This window comes from Diadema antillarum, unplaced genomic scaffold (genome assembly GCF_040938485.1).
Source record: "Diadema antillarum isolate AM-2024a unplaced genomic scaffold, OU_Dant_1.0 scf00000136, whole genome shotgun sequence".
NCBI classification, from domain to species: Eukaryota; Metazoa; Echinodermata; class Echinoidea; order Diadematoida; family Diadematidae; genus Diadema; species Diadema antillarum.
In genome coordinates, this window is record NW_027271025.1 from 1,917,026 (window position 1) to 1,944,341 (window position 27,316).

The following is a 27,316-nucleotide window of genomic DNA, read 5'->3' on the forward strand; positions in this document are numbered from 1 at the left end:
AAAAAAAGCAATACTCGAGGAAGTTCAATGGGCAGAAAATGTCGTGGGCTATTTCTAATGGCCGTATGGATTACAGCCTTTTGTCAAATATAATGAATAACGTGAATGAGAGGATGTTGTTGACAAAGACTAATGATATCAACTATAGAAGAGACTTAAAGTGCTCTGCGGCTTTGTCATGGGAATCGAATGCAAATCTTGGTAACCTGTGCAAGGTATATGATCTTCGTTCGAATGAATCAGGGAAAACCGAAGTTGTGAATTTGTTTTTTTTTTCTTTTTCTTTTTCTTCTTCTTTTGCATTTGAGACAGACTCTGATCGACTTTGGGTTTTCTTCTTTTTTTTTTGCTATTATTCTGTAATCCTGTGGGTAACAGAGAAGCGTCATAAGAGCAAACATCACTGCAGAGTAGCGCACAGCCGCGGGAAACCCACCACAATTAATTACAACGATTACTGATCGTCTGCTCGGGTGTAACGTAATGAGGTTGGCCTGAGAGGATGCCAGGCAATATAGTCTCCTGCTTGGCAGAAAGACAAGCGATCCCTGTGATAGAATGGTGAAATTTAGGTATGAATATGGAATCCCGAAAAACAGTGTAAATAAACAAACAAACAAACAAACAAGCGAAAAAGTGTGGAAAGCAAATCCTCATCGAGAATTGTCGCAGATTGGTGTGAAGTGATCCCCTGTGCTGCGAAGGAGGAGAAGAAAAAGAAGTGGGAAATACAATCAAATAAAATCAGATTGTCTCGATGAAATTCCCCTGCCGGACCAGAGGGTGCCGCCACCCCCCCCCCCCCCCCCCCCTTAAGGTGGTGTGAATACCATTGTAGAGACGGTGACAATCATATTATCGAGGAATGGCTCTTTTTCCAGTTTGAAACTGAACACCAACTATAAGTTGAGATTTCATATCGTAAAAATTAATTTAAAGAATAAAGAACTCGGTCTCTCGGAAGATCTGCCGAAGTGGTATGCTGAAGACACATTTCTTGCGGCCAGAGATCCGGCGGGGAATACTTAGAAGGATGCGTCTTAGAGGAAAGCATGGTCTAAATCTGCTTGCTGGTTCCCTTAAACCTTAAACAGCAATTGCACTCATGGCAACGAAAAGCAAAAAGCAAACAAACAAACAAACAAAAACAAAGACAACAAAAACAGCAACAACAACAAAACCACTCACACACTCTAAAGTTAAATGTTAAGAAAGAAAGAACAGAAGAGACTAGTCCTGGAACAGAAGTGCACAAAAATCAGTCTAAATCGCGCCGCTTATTAACGTCGTATAATGTGCGGTAATTACGTAGTACTGTACGACACTTCATTCGTTCCACATTACAGTCAAGCTCGACTGATTTTTTTTCTTTTCTGTTTAACCAAATCAAAACAGTACCAGTGGTACACATAAAAATAGACAATGTTTTAATGAAATGCTCATGAAGAACAAGTTCCTCATAAAGAGCTTTCTTATTGATATTGTAACGTGTACAGCATTTGCCAGTTGACAGACAACACTAAGGCAATCACAACTAAAAAGGTACAGTGTGACGAAGTGTCAAATGCAGCCATAAAATATTGATAAAAGCAAAGTAATAAGATCATAGGTATATGTTTCGTGGTGAAGTGTTCTTGACATAATAATTGTTGAAAAAAAGTAATATAAGTAGAGTAAATCAAGACGAGGTAAATAAAAGAGGATTGGACAAACAAAACTCAACAAAATTGTTGTCCTGAAACACTGAAACACTTTGATGTTATGGATTTACGAGCGCACTTTTTGATAGAACGTGCTCATTAAGTGTTAAAGAGAATTACGCCAACAAAATATCGAGAAAAAAGTCTTTATATACATGCTATTATGACACCCTTTCAAGACCTGAATTGTGAGTTGGCAAGCAATATTGAACAAGCGTGATACCGTACCAATACTATTAGGAAACTATTGCGAGGGCTGCTAAAGTATAATATACTCAAAAAATGTAAAATTCCTAATCGATAATATGCAGTTTCATATGTTTGATGTACATTGTACGTGCTTACTTTGCGGAATGATATCCTGTTAAGATTTAAAGAAGACTATTTTGGCTTCTATCAATACTATTGTAAGTAACTCTATCTCCAGTTCTTGTATTACTGTTTTCCCAGAGATTTTTGTTTCAATTAATGCTATTTCAATATTGACAAAATAACCATTGATTCACCTGGGTTAAGAGGATAATATGAATAAAAACATTTTCATTTTCATTTTCAGTTTATTTCATCTATTTCCATATCCAAATAATACAAAATTCTCGCAAAGTAGACTTGACGATTTTTACAAGAATTCGAACTCGAGATTTATTTTTGTTTAAAGAGGTAGAAATCGTTTCCAATATGCTAATGTGCTCGTTACATTCTGGAAAAGGCCATATGCCTAAATTACGTAATGTGTTTAACACGTTATATACAGACTAACCTTATCGTTCCATTTGCAGTCATTATAAATAGCTTCTTCATGAATTCATATAAATTGATGTGCAGTGGCTAGTCAAAGAACTTTCTAGATGTTTAACAAGAATGCCTACAAGTTCACACGGACGCACATCAGTCATTTCAGTCTACGTGAACCCACGAAAGGTCCTGAAAGTTGCGTCCGTTCCTGTACGAGACGAAATAAACTGTCCCACTTCTGTCCCTCTCACCCTCTCTCTCTCTCTCTCTCTCTCTCTCTCTCTTTCTCTTTCTCTCTCTCTGCCTCTTTCTTTCCTGTTTTTCAATCAATGCCATCGAGGCGAAATGCCCCCACTTAGGTGGCGGTGTGTATTTACACCGCCGGCCACTCGAGATGCGAGGGGAGAGCTCGCCGAGGGTGCTCAACGCTTGGTAATGCAGTTAGCGTTTCGATAGCGTATCGCTGCATCCAGTCAAGCCCCTATGCCGCTGTTACCATGGAAACGGCGACAAAACAAGAAGAGCAATGGCAGCGATACCAACAACACCAGCAGAGGGAGCAAGGGTCAGACTTGTGCCCTAGACTTGTAAAATTTGATGAAATCTTTGTTTGACGTTGTCTACAGAATTCTTTTTTTGAGTGAAATGTATATCATATTATTTCTAGGATAGTGGAAAAATGTGCAGACCCCGGAAATGTGTTAGCCGTAAAAGTTTTTTTTCCAACGTATATCGTATAGGGAGGTAAATGGCCCACATGGCGCCATTTTTGATATTATGTGTACAACGTATATGCATGACATAAAACGTTTAACTCTGTCAGCAAACACGACATGATAATTATACTGGCTTTCCACATTATTAAGTACAACTACTACAAGTATGTGTTAGGTTAATAGTCTAGTCATGCATGGATGCCTTAAGAAAATTTCGACAATGGAAATGGCAGCCAATATGTCATTCAATAGTCTGACATATACTAGTCTTTTGTCATCAAAGTTTTTTTTATTCATGCATACATGCCCTTTTAATTACAATATAGCACAGTGCCCGTGCTCATTTCATTGTATAGCATGTTATTTTACCATTTACCATGATTGGTTACTCTGCATATTAAGTGAGTCAATTGTCAATGTCGTTCAGCCATGCAGTATCTTAATTCCAAAAGGTGTATATACAGCATTTGCATTTCACGTTTGTAAAGAGCCGTAATCAGAGTTTTGACGAGAACTCCCCGGCAGCGCATCCATATTCTGTGGCCGAACTAACAACTAAATTGTCGTGTGCCACATCCCATACCTCTTGCTAATCACCCAAAGCACATGACGAGATTACCAAACATCCGAGTCCTGTATTCATGTGCCACCAGCGAACGCCTACACAAACGTGTGCGATTCTTTACGCGTACGAAGGGGTGCACGTCACGAGACCGACACCCACGAGTCATACAGCCCACGAGTCATACAGCTCACAAGTGTTAGTACAGTCCATGAGTTATACAGCTCACGAGTCATACAGCCCATCAGTTCGACACTAAGCCAACAAGGCCCACGAGACCGACACATTACGCGCCGTGTTGTATCTGTCGAACTCATGGGCTGTTTTCACTTAGTGTCGGTCTCATCGGCTTTATTTGCCTATAGTGTCGAACTCATGGGCCGTATGACTCGTGAGCTGTATGACTCATGGACCTGTTTTTAATGTCGGACTCGTGGGCTATATGACTCGTGGGTGTCGGTCTAGTGGGATGATCCCGTACGAAGTACCATGTGAAATAAACGTCTACGGGAAACAAAAAATTACTTGCCACTGGATTTTTTTTAATAAAAACGAAGCGGTACGTTCATTTTGCATGTGATCACGATTAGGAGGAAACTTAAAGTCCCTACAATACATGCCCCTTCTGTGATCATACCCATACATCCTTTCGTCTATTACAATCAGTATACACGTTCATGTTTAATATTTGCATAAGGCTTTCCCCACTATAATGCTGTTGTCTTTGTCCGTCTGCAAAGGACTATGATAATACTTCTTTTGTACTAGTATCTTCCCCATAAAAAGAGCTTTTGATATTGAATGCGCTTAACTGCTCATTAGTTACTTTCATGGCAATTTTTGCTGTTAAATCCCAGCGTAGGAGAACAGATTCAAATCCATTATAAGAAAACCAAAACGAGTCCAAATAGATCAAAACGAACAAAATACATTTACAAATTTCTGCATATAAAGCCTCACGATGCCGAATACCGAAAGATAACGCCGAAAAGAACTTGGTTACATGATCACTTCTGCCACTGAATTAAGATTTGTATCCTTTTATATGACAGTGTGAACTTTGTGAAAAAGAAACCTTTTTTCATGTTACATTCACTCCCCCATAAACCTAGCACAATGCAACGAGAGATGACTTTTATAATTGGACGAGAACATTTTGGGTAATCTTAAAGTTAACTTTCTCATATGATAATGATAATCAAATGACAAATTCTAAGTTGACGTAGTAATTGATTTCACTTGTAAACTCAGAAAATAATTTATTTTTGTAGGACAGCATAAGACAGAAAAATACCCCGCATGCATAGAAGAAGGTCACGAATTGACACTTGGATGTTGTTAAGCACTATCAGGTTAGAGTTGAATTAGCGACAATCAAGGATGAGAGAAAATCAAAGCGGTTCATCTTCAATTTATAGTTTGCCTCCATCAGGTAGTAATGGAGAAATGTCTGTCGCAAAATCTCATTATCGTTCGTGTTCTGATTTCAACACGTTCCGAAAGAGAGGGGGAGAGAGAGCGGGTGCAGATGCGAGTCAGATGCCGTTGTTAACCTCAAATCGAGTCGCATATTCGCATCTCGGGAGCCGATTTCTTTACTCTCTTCTAAGTGCTAGCAACCCGCCATAAACTCAGGTCGGAATTGCGGATTTACTCGCGAGAAAAAAAGAAGAAGAAACAAACAAAAATAAAACCGAGAATCCGCTCCTTATTTTTCTCAATGCCGACTGCGAGAATCCGCGCTATATAAGCTCACGTGTAGTAATAATTTGTGTAAGCTCAGTTTTCATAGTTTAGATTTTTACTCGTCACCATCGTTGCCACCTCGACAAAGCACGCCCTCAACCGCGGTCGGCATAGATCACAGAGAATTATTTGACTCTGAATTAAATGCAACGATACATAGGTGTTTTTTCTACCTATTTTTCTTTCTTTCTCTGGTCTTTTTGCCCCCACACTTGAATAGCGAACAAGCGAACCACGTGCAGTGGAATCTCCCTATCTTTCTCCCTCTTCCTCTCTTTTCAACTCTCATAGTTTAAAGTAGCAAAGTTGTGTGAGATCCAGCTCTTGACTCTCTCTCTCTCTCTTGTCTCCCAGGAGCTCTGGAAGATTGAATTTCGAATATTAGTCTCGCATGATATGTCACGCAAAAGCCTTCCTGTACTGTTAATCATTTCCCGACGTCAATCATGCGTAGACCCAGATTCATCATGACTCGACGTTCCGACGCGTTTTTCGGCCCTCGTGCAGGAGAACACCGAACCTGAACTCAAGGATCGCTTTTAAGAGAGAGAAAAGGTTCATGAAAAAACATTCATGATACTCAGCATGCGAAACACGTCTATTTGTGCTGATTGTGGAGATAATTAGAGCATGATATATTTTTTGTGTGTATTTTAGTAAAGAAAGACCATAAACTGAATACATTATTTTATGAAATTCTGTTCTAGTTATACTACTCACGTATCCATATTCTACCATGAGGGTTATAAGTTTCCATTAATAGTACAGGACAGCAGGTGATGTTCCCTCCTCAGAACGTATAATTGCGTTAGCTAAACAAATGGAATTATATGCCCGGAGGATAAGCAAAGAGAGAGAGAGAGAGAGAGAGAGAGAGATGGAAAAGGAAATGAAGAAAAATGCACTGCAACCAGGCGATAAGCCGTGAAAATTGTGAAATTAAAAAGCGTCAGTTCATTGAGGTTAGTTAGCCGCTTGACGGATTGCGTTACTTAACGTCGGCGCTGCTCGTCCGTCACTGCCCGTTGATTTGGCATGTTTGAGCGCGCTGCTGTCCATCCCCATTCTCTCTCTTTCTCTCTTTTTTTTTTTCTCTCTCTCTGATATGATTCACTGGGAATATACGAATCTCTGCAATCAATGGAGTCAATGTTGAAAAGAGAATATGAGAAGAGAAAGAGACAGGTATATACACGTAGATTAAGAATGGAAGAGAGATGGTAGTGTGTCCTATCCGCGATAATCTAACGGGTTGATTCGTATTCATGACGTCAATTTTGATCTTTAAAGATAGATAGATAGATAGATAGATAGATAGATAGATAGATAGATAGATAGATAGATAGACATACAGATAGATAGATAGATGAATAGAGAAAGAGAGAGTGAGAATAATAGAGAGAGAGCCTGTTACAGATTTATCTCGAGAATATCATTCATATCCAATGATACTCTCGAGATAAATCTGTGTAGATTCGTGTAGATTAGTCCTCTAGTGTTGGTATATTTCTTAATGGTCAATATCAGCATTCTCTGTCCAAAACGCGCTTGACAACAGGGAGATGAAGTCTTCACCCTCATGCTCATCTTCATTTGTTTTTTCTCGATGTTCCACGTGAGTAATTGAGCAAAGCATACGATGACTCTCCTGGTTCGTCACAGATCTAAAGGGCGGTCTTCAGTGGGGCATACGGTCACTATTTTCTGGGAAAAATAGTCTCTTGAAAACGTCGAGTATATCAATTAACAAAAATGAATAATTTGCTGGAACTTTTCATCACTGAAAGGTGCCCTGTTACCGTTGCAGATGACTTGTGGCACGATACTTTGGCAATCCAAATCTTTATCTCACAATAACTTCCCGCTGAAATTGAAAGTATTCACTGAGTTCATTTTAATGTCCACTGAATGATTGTACAAGTAGCATCTTTCAGCTCTATCAGAGCCTAGGAAATATTGCTGTGATGAAAGTTACCTTCGACTCAACCTCTGGAACGGTCCGGTCCTATGTTTGAAGCGAACGTGAGCCCAGCCCAACCCCGTCCCCCTTCCCCCTCCCCCTGCAGACACCGAGCAAAAAGAAGAAAAGTGGGAAAATGCAAGTAAGAGCTGCTTTCTTTAGTTTTCTTATTTTTTGTATTGGGTCTGTTGTTGTTGTTGTTGTTGTTTTCGACAACCTGTTCCCATCCGAACCCGCCGATACCCTTTCCCGGAATCAACTTTTGTATCCTTTTTTTTTTCAACTGACTTTGAGAAGGCTACACATTTTAATCACCCCGATTTCCAATCTGCCAGGCCCTGCGGGCGTGCAGCAACGGGGACAGCTATTCACACCAGAGGCTACCAAGAATGTCAAGGCGATATTATAGCCGCTCACTGTTCAACCCGACTTCGATTTTACGATCCTCTTTTCTCTTTGTTCGTGGGTTTGCTAACCCATCTTATTGGCTCGCCCTGATGATTGGATAGAAATGCTATCTGTAGATTCACGACATTGCCAAGAAGAGCCTGATGAATAAGAGTAAACTCAAACAATCGAAACAGTTAAAGGGGTATCGCACTGAGCGGCGAACGTTTGCGAACGTAGCGAATTTGAGATTTCGCCAGGGTTAGTAAAGGGTTGCAAAAGGTTCGTTAACAGTTGCAAGAATATTCGCAAACGGTTTTTATTGTCGCAAGCAGTTTTTCTTGTCTCAAAGAAATTTTGAACATGTTCAAAATTTCTTTGCGAATTTCTATTTTCGCTAACAGTGGCAAATATTCGCAATACACTCGTAAGAATTCGCAAACGGTCGTAATACGGTGTCGCTAACATATTTATTTGATTCGCCACTGCTAGCGAATAAGTAACCATAGAGTGCCTACGTGTATATAAAAGTTCCTGAAATAGGAAAGGTTCCACTCTAAGAGAGTTCTTGAAGTTCTTGACATCTCCATCATATAATTGCTGCGAAAGCTTTTCATATTGACCAAAGTCTGTCCTCAACAACCACTCTCTGACCCAAACAGTCTTTCTTTTCTTCTTCCTTTCTTGTTTTTCTTCATCTTCTTTCTCTTAAGCTGCACGATAGCTGTAGCAGCAGCCAGGCAAAGCAACTCTTCAAGGATTGTAGCACGTTGAGCCTCTTCTTGGAAGAAATTCATTTCCATATTTTGGAAATCCATCTTGAACGGTGGTTACAAGAGATCTGAATGCAGTGGAAGGTTGTACGTTCGTTTTATGGTTCTAACTTTACATAATTGCCGGGTACTTTTCCAGGTCCCAAAACATTCGCAAATTGTCGCAAGGAATTTGCAAACAGTTGCTAATATTTGAGAAAGTGTCGCTAACATTTTCAAAAGTGTCGCTAGCATTTGCCAACAGTCGCTAATAGTCGCCACCTGTGTTTCGCAAACACTTTCGCAAACATTCGCTCAAGTGTTGCTAATTGTCGCTAAACATCGATAGAAGTCGCTAACTGTCGCTAATGGCAGAAGTGAACCTTGATTTTTCGCAAACATTCGTCAGAAAAGTTGGCGAATCTCAAATTCGCTACGTTGGCAAACGTTCGCCGCTCAGTGAGATACCAGCTTTAGAGCTACATTAAGTTTAGCCTGAAAGCGGGGAAATATCGAAGTTTAACATGCTTTCGTGAAACGGTATTTAAATACAGCCATTACACACTCATATGGATACGGGAATTAACATGATTGATGTACGCAAAACACCATTTTACAAAAATAAGAGATTTTATCACAGCTTCAAACTTGGATTAATTTTGTAAACGTAAACGTATCATAACACAATCAGACTCTTTCTGTCAATGAATCAGCACCTAATAACCCTTTCATTTGGCATCGATGAAAATATTAGAACAATCCTGTTTTAACGAGTAGCAAATTTAGTGCAGTTTTCAAAATAGGTAATCGCATTGTGAAGCTATGAGATATATAGTCTTCTTATGTAGAAAACGTATGTGACTGTGATCGCTAAACTGCTATTTAATGAAAACATAAGAAAGATTCAAATTTCCATCATTTTTATATCTATATTACTTTCTTTTGCTTTTGTAAGGAAACAGCTATTGCTCCGTTCATTCAATTTTAGGCTAATATTAAAGTCTACCTGACCTGGTCCAAAAGGTGGATTTCTTCTTTCTATTGTCGAATCGCAGTCGCAGGTAATAGTGCGCGATAGCCTTCCGAGAAGGGCATCTCTGGCGAACTCAAGTGGCCAGGCAGCATCTATAGCAGATTTCCTTACTATCCCTTCCTCTTTAGCGACGCCTCCTTGTCCGAGAAAAATGGATACACTTTCACCGAGGCGAAAATACTGGCTCGGTTTGGTTTGTGCGAAAGAAAACAGGCTTGGTGTACGTTCTGCAGGGAAGCAAGTTCACCATCTTTGCATTTACCTCTATACGGCTTCTGCTCGGAAATCGGTCAACATGTCGGCCCATGAAAGGAGGAAGTACATTAAAGTGAAAACCGAGTTCTCCTATCTCTTCAGAACTGTCGATTTTTGCTCCAAAATGTACGCTTATTGCATAAGAAATGTGTGATAATTGCAACGCTGTAATGACTTGAAAGAAATAAAACGATTTCAGTTGGGTAACGACGAAAATGTGAAATGTCGGCCAAACAGTTTAGCAAAAGTATCAGAGTTAGAAAGTCATTAAGATATCTGCAACTGCCCATGAATATCCGGGTTTGGGATTGGTTGCTGTAAGTCCTGTGAGGGCAGTAGACCAAACACGAGGGCCGTCATACCAAAGAAAAAAGAATAATAAAGTGCAGGTCAAAATATTGGGGGAAATGCGATTTTGTTTGACAACATGTCCACTGAAAAGCCTTTGACGTCACGTGACATTAAATTTGCTTAAAGACGAAATGCACATCTCTTTTGGGGCACCGATTTATGACTCGTTTTAATTCTGGTAATTCTCGAAGAGTACATTAAGGGTAGACGTTCCTTCTTATTTGAAGGCGCATCCTTGGTAATAACTCTTTCCATGAAAAACAATTAAGGCTCACTTTTTTTTGGACAATTAATATTGTTACGTCACAACCACTGCGCTAAACGATCTATTAAGTTTGCTTGCAAACGACGCGTATGCATCGACGCGTGTCTAGCATGAACAAGCTGGAAGAGAAATAAACATATTAAGCATGTTAAAAGGTCGTTATGACTCATACCGGAAGGTTCACCGAAGAGCATGGCAGCTCGGGAAAGATCTTCGTTTTTCCCCCTACTCAAGAATTATATTATAGATGGAGCATCACAAAGTGCACGAAAAATTACCAGATAAGTGTATCTTTTTATATGTTCGGGTCAGATTGTAAGTGATAAGATTCTCAATTTTGATATGATATATGATTTATTTGAATTGGACGTTCCTTGAAAACACTATATCCCTCTACATACTCTATAACAACATCTCTTTCAACACACACACACACACACACACACACACGCAAACACACATACGCAAAAGGTAAGCTTAGGTCTACTTTATACTTTGTGCACGCAATAAAGCAATTTAATGCTCCCTAGCAGCCACTTTGCTATAATCATGTTTATCCAGAAAATTAATGCCACATTCAGGACGTTCTATCCATGATAATGCAAAGTATCAATGTCGCTGGTGACTTTTATGGGCCTCATCGATGGAAAATGGAGGAGAAAAATTAATGTCAGGCCGAAAACACATTAGTTTATATGTCAAAAGCTAGAACCGTTACTTTTACGCAATGTAATGCTTCAAAACTTTAGCTTTAGATGGTATATTAGTGGCCTCTTCAGAAACTTGCAATTTCGCATTTATTATTCAACAACTTTGATGGTTGCTTTGAAGAAAGTTCTTGACCCCAAATTTTCAAATCTTAATTTTTGAAATTAAATCTCTGCGGCCTTTTGTCGGTTTCGGGGGCACATGGACATCAATCGCAAGCGCTGTTATATTTGTTTTCTCTTGCCTCCTTTTTCAGAAGCCCTAATGACTAATAACCATATCATAATAATTTAAGGGGGAAAACACTGAATGATATTGCTGTGTCGTGCAATATCATTTTGCCAATATTGTCAGCAATTATATTTTCCTTACCTAAATTCCACGCAAGCGGGTGTGGACTGAGGGGCTGTATATAGAGGGGGATACTTTAAAGACGTAATTTGCCATTTGCAGATGAAAAAAAAAAGCAGCTTTATAGTGCTTGGAAATAGTTTTAAAATGTGAGTTAGGGATAGAAACAACCAATGTAAAAATTTGAATCAGTATAATTAACGTTGAGTATTGTTAAATATACACAATGTGAACATAGTCATAATAACAATGTTTCTAGACTAAACCGTATACAGTTATGGTTTATTGAAAAAAATAGTGATATCTCCTTATATTTTTGGCTTTACTGCAAAATGTTTACATGGTATAATAGGATGTTTTGTGGTACAACTGATCTGTGTACACATTTGCATCAAATGTGATATTTCGAACATTTTTAAATCACTGCTCCCAATGGTAAACTGTACCTTTAAGGTGACAGAGCCTGAGGAGGAATCCTATCAAAAAAACAAAAAACAAAAAAACAAAAGGATATAGGTAAGGTAGGTAATAAGTAATAACCTGAAAAACCAAAAACAACAACAAAACTTCAGGGTATAACTTAAAGGTATGCTTACAAATCTGATAAAAGATTTAGGAAGTTTAATTAGACACTTCCATCGGAAAAAAAAAACGGTAACAGAAGGGAACGACCTTGAGATCGAGAAAAAGAAAATAACACGATCATAAATTTTGTGTATTCCCAACCAGTAAAGTTTTGTACATTTTCTTGGATAATGGAAGCGAAGGGATCACATATACTCACAAGTTGTTAGCCATTCTGCGCGAGTTCCAACATCGCGACGAGACACACCACAGCGGCTCTCAAGCGCTTTGATCTACCACTTTTGTATGCATGAGGCGAACGGGTCGAGATCGTCTCGTATAATAATGACCACCATTATCTGTATGGTGTATCGACACAGGTCAAGGCTGTGGACTTGCGGTAAATGATGTAGGATATCTATGCCTTCAGACACACTTTTGGAGTGATGGGGAAAATCTATTTGGCGATTCATGTGTCGACCCGACCTTGTATCTTTTTACTGTTGTTGTAAAGAGGGGGGCTGATCAATACTTACAGACGGTATCTCAAAAAATACTCATAAAGAGTTCTTTGCAATTTTGTTTGATATATATAGCTGAAACCATGTGAAAACTTGCTTCTCATTGGCATCTTCTAGAGTTTTTGATTGGTTTCTTTGTTTTCTCTTTTTTTTTTTTGTTTTTTGTTTTTTTTTTTTTGGGGGGGGGAGGTGGATGGCGTGTGTATGTGTGTGTTCAATGACTGGCAATGTCGAGAATTAAATGGATGATGAAAAATGTTTTGACAGAGGAATAAAATACCGTAATGTTTCGGAGTGATGAATATTATACACGTTGAGTTCTCAGAGTTGGTCGATCATTAAGAGGAATCAAAGCCATTTGACGCCTCACTACCTTCCGTTACATAAAAAATATTGCGTTACGGAATACCCTCTATATGGATTATAAAGCATACAAACGACCATTATGATGGCAATTGCCTTTCCTAATTCCTTTTCAAGACGTGAAAATGAAAAGTGAAAAAGAGTGAACTAATGTTTGATCGTACTATGACTAATGGAGCTGAGAGATATACATTCCCCGTTATAAGTGGCAATAGCAGACATTGTGCTTCCTTAATGCGTTTTATAGCAGCGTAATGTTTTGGGTATAGTTCAGACAAACGTTGGGATTTTGGTGCAAGATATTGTTACGTGCTTTATGTTTAGCTGCCCGGGGAGTCAGGAACGAACATTTGTGATGCTGTCATGTTCCTTGACAAGTGGTTTCAAAAGTTCCTGGGGAAAAAAAAAGCAAACAAACAAGCGTATTTTTTTTCCAGTTTTCGTGAACGATTCTGCACATATCTACCAATATTCACACACACTCGCGCGCGCGCAAAAGCGGGTATTCTGTTTAATTCTTTGAGAAAAGAAGGAAAGCGTCGGATGTGGAAACCGTGTTACACAATCAATTTTTACGAACAGACTGACAAAAAAAAAAAAAAAAAAACAACTGATACACAATAATCTGAAAAAGGAACGAACCATTAACCAAAATGTCACCAACGTGTCTTTCCAGCAAAACAATCACTTCGAAGCACTTACCATTCTCACTCGGGTTTTTTCCCTCCTTACTCTTCAAGGATCGAGTAGAGCAAACCCAAAACAAACATGAAAAAGGCACTCTGTCCTCCTCTCGTTTCCTCTATGCTGCATTTAGTAGACGTGACAAGTGCAACGAAAAAATTGACATCGTGACCGAGCGTAAGATCGAGTTAAGCCATTGTTTACGGCTATAGGATCTACCGATGCTCTTACTCTAGGGAGAATTGACCTGTTTCGGAGTCAACAGGTTAAGTCACGCATGCTTCCCCTTATCCATCCAGATACCACTCTGGTCAGTGTAATTACCGAGAGCCAGGTACGTGCTATTGCAGACATGAGTGACGATCGGAAGTGACGTCACAAGAATAAACCAACGCTTGGTCTACTTTGTTATACTTTTACCGAGATCGTTCTGAACGGGGCAAAATAAAAGTGTCACGCATTGCGATGAGGTGCTTAAACGTATTTCGATAAATAACTTTTAGTTGTTACGAATCATTGTTGCAACTGTAAAGATAGGGAAAAAAATACATATTCTTATATGAATTGATCGTTGTACCGTGTTGAACTAGACCCAAGTTGCGTAACTGTGACACAAGATGCGGAATGAATGAAATTGTTGGATTTTGTTATTATTATCATTCTGGTAGTTCATTGCAGTTGATCCTCTTTTGAGGATGATTCGAGAGATTGCATACTTGTAAGTGATGACTGAATGCTGCTGAAGATACCAACGTCTCCGTCAACACAGCAAAAATTCTCACTGCTCTTAAGAGACTCTCCACATTTTATTACCGACGTCGAAGTATACAAAATTGGTAAGGTAACATTGACATGCTTGCCATAGGAGTCAATATTGACCTTAAACACATTTGCACTTCAGAAACTTCAACTTTTTATCTCCTTTTTTTCTCCCAATCTCTCACACACACTCATACTCACTCCCTCATCTTTCAAAAAATGACTTGATGTAAGGAAAATCATGCCTTAAAGCCCTCCATGTCAAACCCGGAAAGTAAATACGTTTTGATTTGGACCTCGCGAACAAATTCTCCCCAATCCCATCAAATGCGGAGGTTTGATTTTTTTTTTCTCTTTGAGGACGCGTTACCTCATCCTGTGAGCATTCTAAATGTGTTCATTTCTTTGATGACCACATTGCATGCAGTGTCACAAAATACATAGAATCCACATTGCATGTCAACAGATACAGACTTCACTAAAAAAAAAATATCACCGGCTATACGAGGTGGAGGTTTGATGGGCTGCCAGGGATCGGGGAAAGAAAATTGTCGAGCAGCATTTTCATCTTTCAGCTGTATGTTTGCTTAATTTTTCTTTATTTTACAAGGTTTGGTGCACCTAGGTACTGCAAGTAGATGCCCATGATTTAAAGAATGGATCTTTTAAAACTAAACTGCTATCATTTATTCGCCTCCTCTCTCAAAGTCCCTGGACTTGTCTCTTGTATCATCCCTCTTTCCCGGATATTTCTCGGAAATCGTCCGTAGTCTTTATAATACCTCTTAACCTTTTCATGTACTCGCTGATTATTTTTTTTTTGTGTGCGCGATTTCATTTATCAGTTTGGGGGCGCTAAATTTTTCTTTGAGCGTCGTCCCGATCAGACACAACACCTAACTTTTTAAAGGTTCAAACTTCCTGGTAAGGGACAAAGGAGTGTCGATACTTCAAGTAGTTTTACCAACTGAATAGAGTTGGGGAAAATAATGAACTCTTCTGCCAAGTTAGTAAAAACATAAATCATGGCATGCAGTTGGATTTGCAGAATCGTATCTGTGTTATTACTACGGTGTTACTGTTTTTTTAATTATCACTTCGAAAATATATGATATCAGCGTTTTCTCTAGTAAGAAAAAAGAACAATATATCCATGAAATATTGAAGAGATGTGGAGGAAGGAATGTTACTGCGTTTACGCAAAGACAAGAAAGTGATAAATTTGCCATGAATAAAACCATACTCTGAATCTGGGATTAACATGTATATGGAACACAATTTTTCTCGTGGGAGATTTGTAACTCTGAAAACACACCTGAATAGAGAGAAAAGAGGAAAGATAGATTCAAGGATATTTATTTTCCTCACATCGAGTCATAACCTCGAGCCATGATTAGGATTAACACTGTACCCGCTTTGATAAAAAAAAAAAATAACTATATGCCGCCAATAAACAATCAGTAAGAGTGCGCTATGATTTGTTATTGTTTTCGTTCTGAAGCTCAGTTTGCTGATGATGCAGGGATAATTTTCTACATTTTAATGGGAGTAGCTGACTTGCTGGAACCTTTGTATCACCATGATTATGTAAATCCATAAAAAGTATCTGACTGAATAAAACAATGATTGAACACTGTCCCGCCGTTTGCTCATGATATCTTGCCAGGAAATTGAGTCTAGTTTTTATTCCCTTTGGCTGTGATAATGCATGCATTTTGTCTTGATATTAAATCTTATCCCTTATGTAATGTCAATCTTCAATTTTTCCCCTGCGCTGCAAGTTGTTTTATTCTGAGTTTGCATTATAATATAGGTTTATGTAACTTGACGACCTGTCTTTCTGAGTTTTTTCCCCCCATTTTTCCTTTTTCATTAGCTCTGTCAGCTCATTACAGAATGATGACGGGACCCCGTAAGACGTCCATGTCTGTCATGAACGCCTGTCATGAACCTGCAGGTCAAACAACCTTCTTTCGAACGGTCAGCTAGGACAGGGAAACAAATGAGAATGAAATTGCACTAAAGAACGAAAAAGAGAGGTAGAAAATGGGAATGACCACTTAGAGTCGGGTAGTATGCCATCTGATGGGCATGGTTGAGAATATTGAAAGGGGGTGGTTAGTAGAATGATCTCACCCGCCTTCCGTCCACTTGAAGAGCGTCGGCCGTTGAGAGAGCGACAAATGGACCCAGCGGATATCGACGACGCGCTCAACGGCGGCGTATCACCGCCAGAATGTAGGGTGTTAAGGTGGTGATCGATTTCGTATCATGTTGCAAAGACTGGCTAGAGAGCGTGCGGTCTCGACTTGAAAATGGGTCGCGGTAAGGAAACGGGGATACTGGGAGGGGTGGGGACTGGGGATCTATAGATAGGACCGTAAACCCCAAGTATTATAAGACAAGAATACAGTGGAGGAGTGAATAAGGGCTTAAGCGCGATGTCAGGCTTCTTGCAAATATTTGTACACCTGGTCTATACTTCACATCAGGCGTTTTGTAAAGTTGCGTTATCTCTTCATCGGCAAATTTAATGTTTTTTCAGGCGACAGATTCTAGACTGATGTCTAATGTACCAGTACTTTGTAACCTGTAAGTTCATTCTGCATAAACGAGGTTTTCAAATGTATATTATTATCGTTTGATATGTAGGTGCATGTAACGAATGCTTAATAAATAAAATGAAAATCGACCGTTGTAAAAAAAAAACAACATACACGTTTATCATCTGCCATGACGAAGTTGCACAAAAAGTGTGAATGAAAACATAAAGGTACACAAAGTAGCCACGGAATGTACTTCAATATTGATTGAACGACTGTGATATTCAATCATTTCTCATGTTGATATACCCCCCCCCCAAAAAAAAAAAATAAAAAAGAGAGAGAGAGAGAGAAAAGAAATACGAGTAGGCATATTAGTCATTTCTCATTTGCCAACTGTGTAATGTCAGTCTGACGATAGTCACGATCTTTGCTTTTTTTTTCCGCATCATCTGCACCTCAAATTTAGAGGTTCAATCAGGCGCCTGTCACATCCACGGAATGTTCATTCATTCTGGCAAAACGTTTCTGTGACATTCATCAACGCGCAGTCGGCCGCGGCTGTGTGCTCTAATCGGCAGAAGAGCTTCTTTTTTTTTCTCTCTCTGCTGAAGTTTACCCGCAGATCACGCAGTTGGAAAAAAAAGAGGAAATTGCACTTTGCCTGTTTGGTGATTTCGATATAAAGAATAATCTCTGCGTGCCCTCATGGCACTTTTAGTCTCTCCGAACGTTGTGTCACCCTGGGAGAGGCTTTCGAGTGGACAGCCTTTATATAACAGATTGTAACCGGGAACGGCCGGTTTTTCGGAAGTAAATCTTGAAGAATGGTGCTGAATATGGACAAAAAACAAAACAAAACAAAACATTCTATCATGGTTTCCATTCTCGAGGAACAACAACAACATTTTGCCAGTTTGATTTGTTTCTTTGTTTGTTTGTTTGTTTTGTTTTGTCTACGTTCTCCTTTTCGCAGACGCGGAGCTTTTTCCATTGCTCATCTTGTTTTGATTGTTTCGTCCATAAATGCGACATCAAGGCCGCTAGATTCGTCGCAAATTGATGACAGTTTTGATCCGCGCGATTGTCAATCTTTATGAATTCGAAAATCTTCGATTTCGAAGAACCTATATGCCACAATAAAATCAGCGATTGACGAAAACAAAACAAAAGAGAGAAAGAAACCATAAGAGTCACGCCGATTCTTTATTCTATCTTGAAGTTTTCATTTTCTGTAGGTATATCAAGAAATGACAAGATTCGAGGTTGTACCCTCAGCTTTATCTGGTTAAAGCTTCAACAAGAGATAAGAACGATATCAGTCAAACAAGGAAAATTGATATAATTTGTAAAGATAAGTCGGGTATATATACTGCAGAGTGAAATGCATATATTCCTATCAATACTCGCCGTTAAGAAAGATTCTTCAAATCACTTTCAATAGAGAGGTTTTGAAAAAAAGTTTGGTGGCCTTTGAACTAGAAGGGCTAACTGATTCTAGTAATTGGTGGCGCCCTTCGCCCGGCATCGCCCGATGGCCGTGCATTTTCATAATCATGCTTGCAGAACTGTCGATTTCAGTTGCTCTAAAATGTACACAAATTGCATAAGAAATGTGTGAAACTACGCCGTAGTAACACGATTTCAGTTGGGTAACGACGAAAATGAGAAATATCAGCCAAAAAGCTTCACCTGAAGTACTACTATCTCAGAGCTTACCCGATCGTGGTTGCTACGTCATGTTTTATGTTCGATTACACCGATTGCAATATATCGGGCCTTTGTGTTACCCATTGCGCGAGTGAAATGCATGTAGCTCGTTTCACATTTAATAATGTTTGGGCACGATTCCATCATCACTTGTTAGCTTTAGCAGCTCTCTACATACCTACTACTGAACGGGGAGGACGCTCAAGGTTTTATCATTTCACACTTTTGATCTCTAAATACTTCGAAACAACTCGTTATCCCAGCAAATCGCATCGGCCAGAGAGGTTTCACGGTAAAGCCTTTCGATATTATTGCGAATGCCAAATGGTGGAAGATGAGCTTTTCCGAGTACAGGTCTTACTGTGTTTTAGCTTTAGCGACGCAGGAGGCTCCCCCAGTCGAAAGGACGTGCTCCATCCTTGACGCACGAGAGTCGAAGCTAATTTGGAACGTGATCCCAATCTTCAATCTGGGTTCAGGCTCCCGAGACAGCAGAAATCTCTGTGTTTGTCTGCACAAAATGTAATTGAGCTAATGGCGTTCTCACGAGTCCCGAAGCACACTTTGGTCTCATAATGTTGTCGGAGGGATAAGATACATACTAACGAATTATCCCTCAGTGCCTGTTGTTCAGATTTTGTTTTTGTCTTCTCTTTTTGTGCACGTGCCACCTTGTCTGTGAACTACTGCGTAGCAGTCCTTTCACGTTTTAGCAGTCACGTACAATCAACGTTATTGTGCTTCAAAATAAACTTCAAGCACTTTAGTCTTTTCAATCATGTCATTTCCAATATCCAATTATTCAGTATTCCATTTGGGGCAGGTTCTTTCCTTGATACACGTGCAATCGTTGTTTCCATTGTGTCTAACAAAGTCGTTGTGTTATTTTTCCTTTTCTTGTTCCCTTATAGGATGCTGTAGATCAAGAAGAGGGGGGTGAGGCTCTAGACTTCAGACCGCTCTCATCCGGACTTCTCAAACGATTCGGAGGAAGCATGAACATGGAACCGATGCAGAGCGGATTCTTCAAGCGGTTCGGAGCCAGCGCGAACATGGAACCCATGCAGAGCGGATTCTTCAAGAGGTTCGGTGCAAGCGCAAACATGGAACCCATGCAGAGCGGATTCTTCAAGCGATTCGGAGCTAGCGCGAACATGGAACCAATGCAGAGCGGATTCTTCAAGCGATTCGGAGCAAGTGCGAACATGGAACCAATGCAGAGCGGATTCTTCAAGCGGTTCGGAGGAAGCATGAACATGGAGCCAATGCAGAGCGGATTCTTCAAGCGGTTCGGAGCAAGCGCGAATATGGAACCAATGCAGAGCGGATTCTTCAAGCGGTTCGGAGCAAGCATGAACATGGAACCAATGCAAAGCGGATTTTTCAAGAGGCAAGCTGACGAATCAGACTGAATAATAACCGCATACTTCACTACAAAGATATAATTCAAACAATAACTCTTGTCCGTGCAATTTCCCCCTATTCACCCGACTGGAATTTGTCCTAATTGAATTCTAATCCTATTTTTAAGAAGCTCTTGTCGGAGAGATCTTAAAATTCAAATAAATTGACGTATAAAAAATAAAACAGAGCAAGACATTCGTGTTCACAACACTGGTGGAATCAATAGTATTCCTTTTTGTCATGTGGTGTATAAGGATCCAGGAGTAGTATCTTCTGATTCTTGGGACGACAAAATCCCCAGAAGATAATACTGCTGGATTATTCTAAACATCAATGGTGGTTTCTCGAAGCAGATCGCTTCATGATGGGATGCCCTGTTTCTTACAAAAATACGAATCACACCTATGATTAGGAGGAAACGATGACAGGGACAGGGGGCGTATTTATGTGACCAAATACAAATTAGACTGGGATAACGAATAACGAGTTAAATGTGTTATTCCGAATGTAAATTTCGTGTCCATTTTATCTGTCTATACCAATACTGCCACCTACGGTACGCATGTGTTTCTCTCTTTCCTATTCTTTCTTAGTCTTTCTCCATCCGTCAACATGAATTAGGCTTCAGCATAGAAACTTTCGTAGTACTGTGAAGTATGGTTAGGTGGGGGTGCTCCACCACTCGAAAGAAACAAGACTTGTTATTTCCTATGGGGGTTATTGAAGCCTCTCTTGATAAAGGCATAGAGGGAGAGAGAGATAGATTAAGAGAGAAACAAATGCCATGTTTGAGGACTTTGTAGCAGTTCTAGTCTTGAAGAGGTATCTGTCCAGGCGGGGTATGAAAGAGGAACAAACTGGGTCCAGACGCCATGTTGACGGCTATTCTAGATTTCGTCATTAATCTTTCCCAGAACAGAGTTCTTAAAACAAAACACATACACACAAAAAAGGAATTGACTTGAAAGACAATTCCTCAACGAAATAATGCCAAAATTAGCGAATCCTCATCGGTATTAGAAATTATTGCGTTCAAAGAGGACATTGTTTATGGTTGTCAGGTGCGGTGCTTCAGGTTCGTTCTTGCTATCCGGGTAACTTGAATCGATTCTTTATTTTCAATTTCACGTGAGAGGTGACAAAAAAAGTAACGCTCACTTATTTCTAGTGCTCCCTAATGCTAGAGTAAATAGCTACTTTTAGGAACGTCCACTGCGGCACCAAATGTAAATACCTAATCGCAGATAAAAAATATATATGTTATATTTTCATTGATATCTTTATCATTCTTTTGCTTTGCTCTTAAACAACTTAGACGTTTTATCACGAAAGGTCTATTTTCTTAAGTTGTATTTCCCCACCGGGCGAAGAGCGTGAGGCGACTGCGAATTGTTTTACTGATCTAGAAACCAGCTTGGGGAAGCACAGAACACTGTTATAGAGTAAATAGAGAAAAAGAAGATTGTGTTTTCTTGGTAAGTCAGGCAATCTTAAAACATTTGGTAGTAGACAAACTCTGGCTAGTTTCCGTATATCATGCATGCATCAACACCAGGTAGGAGAGTTTATTCTGGTTTAACCACATCAGGAGCGGCACATTCAGGTTTTCTGTTCAAGGGGGGCACGCCCTGCAGCTAGGATGAGAGATGATCCTTGTCCAGGGTTAGCTACCACTTTTCGGCACCAGGTCAAAAGAATCGACGCTTTGTGTACTCATGTTTGCATTGTTTGTCATATCGGAATAAATCAAGCAATCGTTTTCAGTTCACATCTTCACTGTGTCTATCTACGATCATTGCATTCTACAGTTGCACTCGTGTTTCCACAACATCTAAAGCAATAATCACGGCCTGATCATAAATCCAGGGAAGCAGCTTTATCTGCTGTTGGGGGGGGGGGGGGGGGGGGTTATCATGATTATCTTCAAACCGGCATTGAGCACGTTGAGAGGTGCCTTCACCTTAGTGAAGTTATGGTAAATAGATTTGTTTTTATTTTTTGGACAGATACATTCAAATTGTGGACCTCATTCACTATACATATTAGCATGATTGGGGATCATAATGGACACATGACACATGATATTTGTGTCTTCTTTGTTCAAAGTTTTTTTACAGAAATTTCAGGAATATACTACAAAATTAATTGTTTTGAACTTTCAAACACAATTATGATGGAAATGGTAAGTTTGCGGTGGGTACTGCAAACAAAAAATTGAAACTGAAACAATCGGTTTTTTTTACACGAGTTCCCAACGGGGACAACAACACAGGAATACGAATAAAGTTAGTTACATTTCAGTAAATGCAAGAAAATAATTAATTCAATAAAATTCTTCCATATAAGGCCTACACCATAAATACCACTATCATCCCATGAAACAGACTAACGCCCTTGCACAAAGCTGCATACATTGAACTTATGCCTGTTATCTATCTATCTTTCTATATATCTATGTACATTTATCCTTAAATATATATGAATTATGTTTATATTATATTTATATATATAAGCATATAATTTTATGATATTTATACATTATATTGAAATGTGTATGTTTATGTACATATGATAACGGACAGACATGTGTGAATGTGTGTGTGTGTGTGTGTGTGTGTGTGTGTGTGTGTGTGTGACTTGTCTCCACGTACATTGACATGATATATAAGTTGCAATCACTGCAACCGTGAAATCATACGAAGTAATGACGAAAAATCCATAGTTTTAATGTAAAACTACTTGACTTCCTGTCCAAATGAAAAAAAAAAACACACAAATAAAATACACATTCCAAAAGGGCTGATCGTTCAAATGAGAATCATGAAAGATTGTTTGATTCCTTTCAAATAAAAAAGTCAGCATATACTTAAGAGGATATTAATTCATGTCTTTGCAGATGATATCAGAAAGTTATTTTCAGAGGTAATATATATATATATATATATATATATATATATATATGTATATATATATATTGGCTACTTGAAAAACGCAAATATTTTTGCTTACTTTCGGCGATTTCCTTGATTATTTCTATACTGTTCTAAGCTTGACAAAAGCTTTATTTTAAAGCTAATATGTACATCTTGCTGAGGCTCTCATAACACATATTGAGATACTAGCAGTTTGCCTTTAAAGAGATCGTACAGTTTTGGTTGAGACCTAATTTCAGGTTTCTAACATTTTTTTGGTCAAATAATGAGAAACCTCTTCTGAAATATGAAAGAGCATGTAATTCTATGAGGAATTGAACGTTTGTTTGATGAAAATTGGTTTTGAAATGGCTGAGATATCCAAAAAAGAGCGATTCTAATAAAGTGTGGGACCCACACTTTATTACGATTGCTTTGTTTTACTTTGTTTTGGGATGTTTCAGTCATTCCAAACCCGATTTTAATCAAATAAACTTTGAATTCCTCTTAAAATCGTATGCTCTGTACTATATCATAAGTGTTTTCTTGGTATCTCGCAAAAAGTTAAAAGCCCAATTCTCATCTCCACCAATACTGTACCATCCCTTTAAGATAGGACATGTTATAATGCATTATTAAGAAGCGTAGATTCGTAAAGAAGAAAGATGAACATTGATGATAGAAAAGTACATAATACACACAGTAACAAAATAAAACAACACGAAATGATTTGATTATACCGTTACTGGACTGCATATTGATGAAGCATTTATTCTGTTGTTGCAGTTGCATTGCAAATACACATGATAACCTGTTGAGTTCATAGAGTTTTGGTTCTAAAAAAATACATCATTACCTGTGGCGATCTTGCTACACTTTAATATAGAAAAAGAAAATCCAAGATATAGTCTATAGAGTAATATTGACTCACAGGCAGAGACGGTCTTGTGGTTAAAAAGATTGTATTTCGTTATTCGGAAGGTTCGTTATTCGGAAAGTTCCTTATTCCGAAGGTTTGTTTTTCCAAAAGTTCGTTTATCCGAAAGTTTGTTGATTCGAAAATGAAATAAGGATCCTTATACCGAAGGTTCATGATCCGAAGCTGAAAAGAGTCAGCTATTCCGAAGGTTCGTAAGTCTGAAAACAAAATGAGGTCCATTGTCCCGAAGATTCGTTAGTACGCACCGTCTTAACATTTTCGGATTAATATGATTAACGAAACTTATTTCATTTTCGGAATAACGAACACCACCCGGTTAAAAATATGTGTGATACTGAAATGTTTGCAAAGACTGAGAGAGATGCATCGCCTTGACATGTCATTATTCTTTATGTCATGCCGCTCCCACAAACTTACACACACGCACACTCACACGCATTCACACACACACACACACACACACACACACACACACACACACACACACACACATGCGCGCGCGCGCACGCACGCACTGTACATCTCACAGGCCTAATGGTTTGGTTACACAATATTAATAGTTAGGGGATATCCTCAGTATAACAGGGTGAACATCAAAAACTCGGGGGGGGGGGGGGCATTTCATGAAGCGTTTTGGTCGGATATTTTTCTGACAAACTGTTACAAGCTACTGAAATCCTTGCATCTGATTGGCTGAGAGCAAATTTATCTGACAGCTTTGTCGGACAACATGCTTCATGAAGTGCCCTCCTGGGCTACAAAAACTTGTACGTGTATAGTTGACATGAATTCTAAATTCTAACCACAGGCGCAGAAATATGCGGCAGAGGTTTAACGTGAAGGGAAGCTGGGTGCATGGATGGTCATTGACAATAACAAATAGAGTGTGCTATAACGTAAGGGAAAGTGCATGCCCTCTTTGAACATTTGCAATCCAGGTATTTCACCGGATGTCAGAATGTCGTGGAGCAAGGGATGAAAGCCTGCGGTATCCGTTGGCATTTTATAGGGCAACCTTCTTACCGCGTGTATTAGTGAGAATTATCAGTGGCGAAAAGTAAAAAGGCGGGAAATGAGTAGAGGAAAAGATGCCCGTTTGATTCTCAGCAACACCCGCTGTCGAACGGAAGCTGCCCATGGGGTCCCTTTCCCTGAGATGACTTGTAACCCCGGCAACTGAGAAGATTTCGACATCCCCGCTCTAAGTCTGTTCCTGCAGGCATGAGAGAGAGAGAGGGAGGGGAAAAAAGAATCACACAAACTCCAATGCTGACGGCGATTCCTGTCACGAAGAAAAGCATGGCTCATATTCGTCGTGTTTTACTAACAAGCACATTAGGGACTTACACCTACGAGAGATGGCCAGACATTGGTTATGAATTTCTCTCGCAGAATACAAAATCACGATACTCATCCTCCTACCCTAAGACAGGTACAAAGCGCAAGTACATTGCACTCTGGTATAATCTCCGAAACCCCGTTGTCATTGTCATCTAGTTGAGTTCCCTTCCTCGGTGTAAGCCTATCATAAGGTATTTTTACTGCAACGACGAAATTGCATTAAAGGACATTAATAAATTCCCATTAAACTATGAAGATGAAAAATCGGGGAAGTTTGAAGAAGAACTTGAGAGGAATTAGAATGATGACGGCTTGGGATGATGCAGATAAGTGGTTTTGTATATAATTATTCCCCTATTATTATTCTCTTACAAAGATCTTCTTTCAAGTGTCATCCAAGTGACCTTGAATCACTTTCCATAGAATCATTGACGTCACTTATCTCACAGGACGTGAACAAACATGGAATTCTTGACCTGTCTTCAGTACATCCCTGGGGAAAATTTCGTCTTTCATTGAAATGAGAGTAAATCACGTTACAGTGTACGAGTTCTTAATCATAACACCTTCATCATGCGGCCAATCATGATATCCACTTTTCTAGTAATATAAATGACCAATAATCAATTGCCATTACTTTGTCAACGATCCACTGATATTGTTGTTTTGGTGGTGGATTTTATTTTCTTTGGTTTTTTTTTATATAATAAAATCCTTTTTTTCCTCAGAGTTAACATTTCCAACAACTACAACAACAACAACAACAACAACAACAACAACAACAACAACAACAGCAGCAGCAGCAGCAGCTGCAACATCAACAACAACTACTACTACTATTACTACTTCTACTACTACTAACTTATTGAGAAAACACTTCAAGAACCAGAGAACATAATAAAAAAATGTATGCCCCAATAATCAACTATAGAAACCATAGGAACGTTTTGGTATTTATATAACGTTTGATTATAAGTCCGATGACGATCAATTTGACCTTCCTTGTCATGAGACTGCGATGCACTTTTTTAAAGTAGAAAACCGAGAAGTACTTGAAATACGAGAAGTATTCATTTAATTTGGAAGTCATGAGAGCGTCAGGACATCAAGCGTTCTCAAACATGAAATTCGCCGAAGACGATTAAATTCGAAAATCATCTTTTGATGTTGCCTGTGAAGACCAAAAAAAGTCCATTATTACATGTTAGATCAGTATTGTTCTCTAGGTGATGTTTCTTTCACTTTAAAGGGATGGTATAGTATTGGTGGAGATGAGGATTGGGTTTTTAATTTTTTGTGAGATACGAAATTCGAAAATCATCTTTTGATGTTGCCTGTGAAGATCAAAAAGAGTCCATTATTATATGTTAGGTCAGTATTGTTCTGTAGGTGATGTTTCTTTCACTTTAAAGGGATGGTATAGTATTGGTGGAGATGAGGATTGGGTCTTTAATTTTTTGTGAGATACCAAGAAACCACTTGTGAAATAGTACAGAGCATCCATTCTTAGGGGAATTCAAAGGTTATTTGACGAAAATCGGTTTTGCTATAGCTGAGACATCCAAAAGCAAATTACAAGAAGGCAATCGTAATAAAAGGTTGGTCCCACCTTTTATTGGGATCGCTCTGCTTCGGATATCTCAGCCATTTCAAAACCAATTTTCGTTAAAGAAATGTTGAATTCCTTTTGGAATTACATGCTCTTTCAAATTTCATAAGAGGTTTCTCATTATCTCACGAAAAATGTTTGAAACCTGAAGACAGGTCTGAACCAAACCTGTACGATCCCTTGAAGTATAAAGAGATGCTCAATTTACATTATCCTAATACTGCAATACTGTCACGTTCTACCACTGTCTACTGTATCGTATCTTTTCCATTTCTCAGATTGTATGAATCAAATACGCAATGGGTTTGCGAGACTATAATGATAAGAAAATGATCCAGTTCGTTTCTTCGGGGTAGATTTTCTTACTAACCGGAAAATCCCCTGTGATTTCTTTGCATTTGACGAAGAGGCATGATGATTTAGCTCAAAAACTCGAAGTCAAACC

General features: G+C 39.0%; 1 protein-coding gene across 1 annotated transcript in view; it reads left to right on the plus strand.

Annotated features, from left to right (window-relative positions):
- Positions 1 to 21,827, plus strand: part of LOC139720985 (uncharacterized) — a 65,989-nt gene extending 44,162 nt beyond the window's left edge. The window contains exon 2 of the mRNA XM_071632317.1: positions 19,577 to 21,827. Within this exon, the coding sequence (XP_071488418.1) occupies positions 19,577 to 20,077 (501 nt within the window). The 3' untranslated portion in view covers positions 20,078 to 21,827. The remainder of the gene's footprint in view (positions 1 to 19,576) is intronic.
- Positions 21,828 to 27,316: the final 5,489 nt, after the last annotated feature.